Source organism: Alnus glutinosa, chromosome 1 (assembly GCF_958979055.1).
Source record: "Alnus glutinosa chromosome 1, dhAlnGlut1.1, whole genome shotgun sequence".
NCBI lineage: Eukaryota > Viridiplantae > Streptophyta > Magnoliopsida > Fagales > Betulaceae > Alnus > Alnus glutinosa.
In genome coordinates, this window is record NC_084886.1 from 10,146,526 (window position 1) to 10,155,949 (window position 9,424).

The 9,424-nt window shown below is 33.4% G+C and overlaps 1 protein-coding gene across 1 annotated transcript; it reads left to right on the plus strand.

Moving 5' to 3' along the window:
- Positions 1-1,249: 1,249 nt before the first annotated feature.
- LOC133867747 (putative glycine-rich cell wall structural protein 1) lies at positions 1,250-1,633 on the plus strand. The gene has a single exon (XM_062304542.1). The coding sequence runs from the start codon at positions 1,250-1,252 to the stop codon at positions 1,631-1,633; it is 384 nt and encodes a 127-aa protein (XP_062160526.1).
- The last annotated feature ends 7,791 nt before the right edge of the window (positions 1,634-9,424 follow it).

A 9,424-nucleotide genomic window follows, 5' to 3' on the forward strand; every position in this document is an offset into this window, starting at 1 on the left:
CTTTACACGACGCACGACACTTAATTTTCTGTTTGTCTCGTGGGATCTAGACACCCGGCCGCCGGGTATAACAACTACGTTAACGTACAAAATCAAAATCACGTCTCAACGTGTGATCCTTATCTCCTTATCTCCTTTAAGGGAGCATATCTCTTTATGAAAATTTGCCACGTAAGTCAACTTAATTTACAGTTAAGGGACTTTCTGTCGGCTAAGAAAACAATAAAAAAAAAAACACGAAATGCACCTAATGGTTCAGAAATCCATTATGCAATGAATGAACCGGGCCGTGGAACAGGGAAGAAGGTAGTTGCCGACAGACACCTAGTGAAGATATTTTTCTGATTGTATTTGTATTTAGGGATTGTATTTTTATTTTGAGAAAAGTACATGTAATTTCTTAAATTATTATTTCATTGTTAATATTATTTTTTTTAAATTATTAATTGTGTCAATATTTTTTTTATAGACTACTAAAAAATGTTAATGTCTCTCTAATAACAAAAATACTATTAATAAAATTTAAAAGAAAAAAACTAAAAAAATTATTAAAAAAAAAATCTAAAATAACAAAAAGTTATAAAAAAAAACTGGTTTTTCTTTTTTTTTTTTTTTCTTAAAATTGTTTTTTTTTTAAAAAAAATTTTATGTTGTTTTTTCTTTTTTTTTTTTTTTTTTTAATTTATCTTTTAGTTTTAGTTTTTTTTTTTTTTTTCAAATTTATAAGAATATTTTTGTTTTATTAAAAAAATTTAGAGTTATTTTTGTCTTTTTATTAGTGTAGGGGGATTAACGTTGACATTTTTTTAATAGTTTCATGAAGTTAAAATATTGACACAATTAATAATTTAAAAACACATTAAAAATTAAATGATAATTTGAGGGATACGTATACTTTTCCTCCTCTATTTACCTTTTTTTTTTTTTTTTTTTTTTTTTTTTTTTCTTTGTATATATTTGTGTTTATCTTTTTGGATGAAAAATGGGAACGTGGGTGTCCTTCCATATTTCCGGATAATGAAATTTTGTTGTTTATGTGGCAAACTGTTAGTGAAGTGCGCACTATATTCCACCACCTAAACCAAATCAATCCAGATTAAGCCACGTGTGTACGTCTTGGCAAAATTGACCCCACTGGCCACCCTATAAATACTCTATGATTCTAAGATAATTCATCACACCCTACTCATCTGCTATTCAACATTTTCAGAAACCAAAACTCTGATTTCTGAGAAATTATTGTGCTAAAATGTCTCACCAGCAGCCACCTCACGATCAACAACCAGGCGGACATGGCGGGAAAGGTGAAGGACTTCCAGGCGGCGGCGGACGTGGTCCTGGTGTAGGACTTCCTGGCGGACGTGGTCCTGGTGAAGGACAACCAGGCGGACATGGTCAAGGCGTTGGACTTCAAGAAGGGCTGGGGCATTGCGGCCAGGATCCCAGAGGACAGGAAGGGGGACGTCAACAGGAGCATGGCCAAGGTGGGCTTGGTCTGGGCGGAGGACATGGTCCGGGTGGAGGACATGATCAACCACAGGGACAGGGTCGTGTTGGTGATCAACCACAGGGACAGGGTCGAGTTGGTGGTGGTGGTGGTGGTGGTGGTGGTGGTGGACATCAGCCCCGTTAATTGGAGAGGTTATTCTCCTCGTATGCTGCCTTCTCAAGGATTCCATCGCCTACCTTAATAGTTGCAAATAACAAGCTGTCTTTGTAGTATTTAGCAACGTAACGTACGTACGTTTCAAGTCAGAGAGCTCATGTAATACGTCCGTGTTTGTGTTTCTAGACCCTGTACTCGACCACATGTATCTTTACGTGTGTTACTACCCAATATATAGTATCAATAAAGGAGTTCTTTTGAGAAAAAAATCTGGGAGATTCATTAACTTTTTTGTACAATGTATATATATTAAATGTTTTGAAATTTAAATTCAACTATAATATATTGTGCAAATTTTGGGGCAAAATAAAATTAAAAAAGATGTTTAGATGGTTTAAAAAGATGTTTAGATGGTTTGACTTCCTATGAAAAAATTAAAAAAATTAAAAAAAGTAGTATAAAATCTGATTTGATTTTGAAAAATAGTAAATATCAATAGAATTTGTTTCTGCAAAACAATGCACCAAAACGTCTCATTAACTGTTTTCAACCCATCTCTAAGAATATTATGTGTTTCTTTTACGGGCCGATGAGAAGTTGATGTTTTTTTAAACAGTAAGAATAAAGTTGGAAAATTTTTTATTAAAGAAATGTCTCTTTCAATTTTGTTTTTATTATTTAAAAAATATGCATTTCTCATATGTAAAATAGATACGTGATATTTTTATAAAATTTCTCTAACCAATTTTGAAGAAATCTTTGTCTATCTCGCATTTTTATGTCAAGCATGAAGACCACGTGTTTTCAAGACATATTTCGAACAAAAACTAGGAGTTGAGAAATGATTTATTTTTTCCTTTTGTCCTCCTATCATTTCATTTTTTGAAATTGAAATTACCATTGAATTTATGACGTTCATATAAATCATCCTTACATAGGCCCTACAAATTTAATAAAATTGAAGAATAAAAGAAAAATAAGAAAAAGATGAATATGACATCTTTTATTAAGATCGAGTTTAATATACTATTTCAAGTTTGAAATCCCATTTCATACTCTGATTCACCACCGGCACAAACTGCAAAAGTTACCCCGATCTTGCATGTTATCAGTCACCCCCATTCGGCGTTCTCCCTTTTGTTTTGTACGTCTCTTCCTCTATTACCATTTCATTCCACCAGCAGGTCAAAACTGGGATTTTAGATGTGCGGGAGTCAGGAGACTAAATTTTTTTTAAAAAAAAAAACAAAAAATTAAGAGTAAAAAATTTGATTTTAAAATAACTATAGTAATATTTTTTTAAGAAATTGAGTAATATTTTGATGCTTGGAACTGAAGCCTGACAAGCCTTTTAGTAGTTCCGCCACAGCGAGCAGCCATCAGAGCACCAACACCTCCGGAAAACAGGCACCAGGAGGCACCGCCAAGCTCTCTTCTGCCACCGTGCGTTTTCCGACAACTTCATTAGAACTTCAAGGTTCTGTCCCTCTAGCTAGCTAGGTTCGGTTCATCCAACTTTTAAGTAAAACCTCAAGTTTCTTTTTAGTTTGTTCAACGTTTTTTTTTCTCATGGGCTTTAATTATGGTTGATGTTTAAATAGCACATGTAGCTTTTTAAATATGTGCGGTTAAAAAAAAAAAACGTGCTTTTTATATATTTAAAGAACGAGTATGGCTAGAAGTTTTTTTTTGGTGTTCTTCTATAATGATGTGGCTTTTAAAATTTTCATTGAGCTTGTACATAATTAATTATTATTAAATTTTGATTAAATTGTGCTTTTAAAAGCTACCTAATTTTTGAAGGAACCCAAAATAAACTTTTAGTATTATTCTGAAAGAACACATATTACTTTTTAAAGGCTGAATTGTAAGAAATTTTAAGCTTGGTTGGTAAAAATTTTCTTTCTAATAATTATTGTTAAATCTGGACAGTTGGTTGGTTGTATTTACAGCAGATATACCTTTTTTTTTTTTTTGGCACCTAATTAAACAGGATACTCCTTAAGCTATCCCAAACCCATTACTTAAAATTTAGGGTAAATGTCTAACAGATCTTTAAGTCAACGCGCGATTTGAAATTAGTCTCTCATTGTTTAAAAATCAAACTTTGCTGCTTAAGTTTATCGCGGATTTGAAATTAGTCATTCCGTAATTTTTCCATCTATTATCTCAACTTTCGTTAGGGTGAGTCATCGTTTATCCATGCAGGCATTGACATATCTAGTAAAACGACGTCGTTTTAGGGTATTTGCAAGCTTTTGGCTTTACACGTCAGCCCTCAATTGTGTGAAATTTCAGATGTATATGTTCATGAGGCTTGAAGAACTTCAACTATTGAGAAAGGATGATTAGAAAAGAAAAATAGTTGAAAGAAGGAGGAGAAGGTGGAATGGAAGACATTTCCATAGGGAAGGCAAATAAGGTTGGGCGGTAAGTTATCTTTATGGTAGTTATAGTTAGTCACTTTAACTTTAATGTCATCCTGCTACCAAACAAGACTCTTATCTTCATGTTAGACCTTACTTCTTTGTAAGCTTGTATTGTATATTGAATAGTATAGGGTGAAAATAATGCTCTGGCTCCATGACATGTAATGTGTCAAAAGTTGTTGATAAAGAATAGAAGGCCTAACATGAAAGAGAAGAGCTTGTTAGTTTAGCAAAGGTGACTTGCATGGAAACCAAAAAAATGTATCTAGACAATTTTAGTCACTTAGCTTTAAACCTCTAGCAAGTAGCAGCAAGTCATCTTTGGCTACCAAACACGACTCTTATCTTCATGTTAGACGTTACTTCCTTGTAAGCTTGTACTCAACAGTCTCAAATATAGGGAGCAATAACACTCTGCCTCCAAGACATATAACGTGTCAAAAGCTTGTTGGTGAAGAAGCGAAGGCTTAACATGAAAGAAAAGAGTGCCAGTTTAGCCTATGTGAGTTGCGTGGGAACCAAATAAGGTTTCTAGACAATACCAATCACTTTAACTTTTAACCTCTCACAAGTAGCAGGCAAGTCATTCTTGGCTACCAAACAAGACTCTTATCTTCATGTTAGACCTTACTTCCTTGTAAGCTTGTATTGTATATATTGAACATCCTCCAATGTAGTGTGCAAATAATGCTCTGGCTCCATGACATGTAATGTATCAAAAGGAGTTGATAAAGAAGAGAAGGCCTAGCATGAAAGAGAAGAGCCTGTCTGTTTAGCCAAGGTGATTTGCGTGGAAACCAAAAAAGGTATTTAGACAATTTTAGTCACTTTATCTTTAACCTATTGCAAGTAGCAGGCAAGTCATCCTTGACTACCAAACAAGACTCTTATCTTCATGATAGACCTTACTTCCTTGTAAGATTGTACTGAACAGTCTCTAATGTAGCGCACAATACTACTCTAACTCCGGGACATATAATGTATCAAAAGCTTTTTCTGAAAGAGAAGAGCCTGTGAGTTTAGCCAATGTAACTTGCACGGGAATCAAATAAGGTTTCTAGACAATACCAATCACTTTAACTTTTAACCTCTTGCAAGTAGCAGACAAGTCATCCTTGGCTACCAAACAAAACTTTTATCTTCATGTTAGACATTACTTCCTTGTAAGCTTGTACTGAACGGTCTCTAATGTAGTGCACAATACTACTTTGGCTCCAGGACATATAATGTATCTAAAGCTTTTTAGTGAAGAAGAGAAGGCTTAAAACATGAAAGAGAAGAGACTGTGAGTTTAGCCAATGTGACTTGCGTGGGAATCTGTGCAAACCTTTTTTTTTTTTTTTTCTTTTTCTTTATATATATATATATATATATATACAAAAACATTTGCATAAACATTAATCTCTTAAAATATAAATGGATCTTCACAGTGGCACGACGATATGTTGCAAAGCCAACATATGGTACATACCCCATAATATGTACCTGGTAAATCAGAGTATAACATATATCTAACTATGCAACGAAAACATAAACCTGAATTGTGTAAATCACAACTTATACATCTATCACAAGTTATTTACAATAAAGAGCCATTTAACATCTATTTGTTTAATTCTTATCAACATGATAATTATACAACGTGAATGACTTATACAATAACAAGTGACACAAGCGTCATAAGCCATAAACAAAACCTATAAAACAGTGGACACCCGAGGTCCAACAATTACGACAGTCACGGCGAGCTTCGGTCATAATATCCCAAGTGCATATCTACAACACCATCAACTACGACCGGAGTACCTGCAACCAAAGGAACATTATCTATACGGTTATGGGGGTTTGCCATATCCGTATAGTTGGAATTATGAGCCCACCGTCTTAGCATAAATAAATACACTAAAACCTCAGAGGTATACTATTCACTGAGTTTTCACAAAGAACCAACTTTTCATTTTTAGTCATGCGTACACCATAACAGCCACCAATTTTATAAATTTTTGTTTGAAAACTCTCATAACTGATATAGCAAACATCGACTAATAGAAAACATTGACAGCATACTATGCAGCTGAGACTTATACGTAGAAGTTCCATTGTTGGAAACAACTACAAACATCCCCACCTACTATAATACTTTTGATTCAGTGAGACTTAGAAAACAATAGCATTTAAATCATGCAACCATCCGATAGAAATATACATAAGTTCTTTTCCATTGAGACTCTTATGCATATTAATACGTCTAACAAAACTACTCATAGTATAAAAACATCACACTCATAAAAACAATGCTATACATGGTCATGCAAGTTTCCTCATGGAAATTAATCCAAGCCTCATGGGATTTAACCTAAGTACCTCATGGAAATTAATTAAAGCCTTATGGGAATTAACCCAAGTACCTCATGGAAATTAATCCAAGCCTCATGGGATTTAACCCAAATACCTCATGGAAATTAATCCAAGAACTCATGGGAATTAACCCAAGTATAGTTTTCCGTGGGCTATAAACCTCACTTCGATACACATTTAGCGTTCATATGCTTATGCCTCATGCCTTAAAATAATACATTTCATTTCTTGAATTATGTCTTTAACACATGCTTTCAATATAAATTCATAAACAATTTAACACATCAATTCTTCAATCAATATTTCCGTAATTTAAATTACAACATCTCACAATCAAATCCTTCAAATCAGTTCAAAATCACATTTTTCAGTCACACATTATTTCTCATAAACATCATTGACACTTCAACATAATTGAAACTACTTAAAACATCCAAAACATATTGTCAACATATAGTCGGTTCGAATTTATAAAACACATATATTTTGCAATTCTATAATATATGAAAATAGTAGTTTCTCAGTGAGTAGAATACTCACCTTGGCTACATAAGACTCATGACTCCCAACATTTTCCCCGTATTCTAGTTATTTGAACTCTACATTGGGGTGCAAGTCAAATTCTCCAATCATGACACGAGCCTGCAAACATTTATGACGTTAGACTATGTTATTGAACCTATACTCTATGACACATAAACTACCTGCGTGCTCACACATCGCATCAACTGCTTCTAAAGCTAGCTAGATGCCTTAGGCTATTATTAGGTTAATCCTCGGCTCTAGATTCTTATTTATTTCGCTTATTATACTCAAGATGCGTTTACTATTTTATTTGCCTACTAATTATTATTACATCATATTATCATTGTTAATCCTTTAATAGCTTGTTGTTTATTTACTATGTTAATAATATATATATATATATATATACACACACGCAATGCTTAATAAGCTTAAACCTAATCCATTGATACACATAAATATCATGTGTACACGGATATGTGAGTTGGTTACTAAGCTACCTTGTTATCATTATTAGCTATTAAGCCTTATAGTTTGTTTATCCACTTAAGCTAACTAAGTGTATTCGGTTATATATATATATATAGACATACATGTATATGATGCTTATTAATGCCAAGCACAACCCTAATACATCTAGGTATCCTATAATACACGGAAAGATGCGTTAATCATTTAATCGCGTAACTAAATAAATCGGAACCTATTTATGTGTTTCTATATGCTCCCTAACTTATACTTATCAACTTAAGGTTATCTGGATAATTTACAACTCTTTGTTCTTCTTGTCTTAACCGCTATATTTAATATTCACTCTTTATTAATTACTAACCATCTAAGTAGTTTAGATTATAGAACCTAATTAGATTAAACTATAAATCCCATGACATCCTTATCTTCAACTCTCCTATTCAACTCTTTATTCTTTTATGATACAAATACTTAAATGATTAGACTATATGGCTTAAATCTTTATCCAACATATTAATTTAATAACTCTTATTAGATTAGATTACAATCACATATTGTGTAATATATATATTCATTTACTAACACTTGAGGCATATACATAGACCTCAAAGCCAAGCATTATACTTAGGCTCTATTTGCTATTAGTCCACCACCACGCTATTAATGCTTCCTTCATTTAATCATTCTTTTTTTTTTTTTTTTTTGCAATTTATGCAAATCTAATTTACTATGCTTATAACAATTTACTTTCTACTTATTCCATTATTAGTTTGTAAAATAAACATTATTCTTAATCGGTTAACTTATCAAAACAGCCCTTAAAATTCATAAAACATAAATCATAATCATTACAATCTCTATTCCAACAATAAGCTAAAATTCTCCTACAGCCAAACCTTCAACATCCATGACCATTCGTCAAAATACAAGCAAAATCCCCCCCTTTACAAGCAATCAGCCATTACAACAAATCACCCAAACCCAAAACTCAAATATAACCCATATCATCCATTCGAACAATCAACACATCACACCACAAATCCAACCCCCCATTTCGGATCCAACCAAAATACACCCTTCATAAATCACCCTCCATTTACGGTTAGCATCATTCTTAAGGAAAGGACCCATTCGGTCATGCTTTCATGGAGAGCAAACCAAAACTCCAACAACATCAACCGGTTGCTACAAAAACCCAAGAAGCAACAACAACTAAAAACCACACTTTCCCCTCAGTCGAAACATGAAAACAAAGGAACTAGATCAATCTTACAAACCCACAAAATTCATACCCATTTTGGGTGAAAACCAAAACAATGGAGAACCCATAAATTTTCACTAAAGGAGGACCCTAAATTTCGTCCCAAGCAAAACCCACCATCTTCTCAACTCAAGAGACCCATCCGGTTTACAGAAAATCAAGAGAATACAAGTGAAATCAAAGACAAGGAAGAGAAATCTTACCCACAGTTTCTGCATTTCGGACTCTCCCTCTCAGACTTGTGTTCTCCGGTGCTCACCCTCCATTTTCGGCTTAACACTCTCTCTCGGGTCCGTGTGTGAGTGAGGAAGAAAGGAGAAGAGAAAGAAAATGGAAGGGAGAGGGAGAGAATGGTCGTGCAAGAGGGGAAAGGGAGAGAAAAGAAAGAGAAAGGGAAGAGAGAGGGTGAGTGGGACACATTCCCATCGTCGGTGGTTGGGAGAAGATGATGTTATCTTCTCTTAGTCAACCATGTATTGACACGTGGCAAGGAGAATCTTCTTTTTATTTTAAAACCTAAACTTTTATTAATTACATCTGAACCCCTATTATATTAAAATCATATATTTTAACAATTAATTTTTTAACCCACATTTAATCTAACTATATTTTTACCAATACAAATAATTATTTATTCTCTAAGATCCATCATTATTATTATTTCCTAAAGACCCATTAGTAGTATTTTGCTATTCCAATTTTCATTATTTTATTTGATTCATTTTATTTCAATAATATAAATATCATCGCTTAGAATCTAATTATTAGTCTCAT

Excerpts from the sequence above, each read along its gene's own strand:
- LOC133867747 (XM_062304542.1), top strand. The coding sequence starts at position 1,250 with ATGTCTCACCAGCAGCCACCTCACGATCAACAACCAGGCGGACATGGC.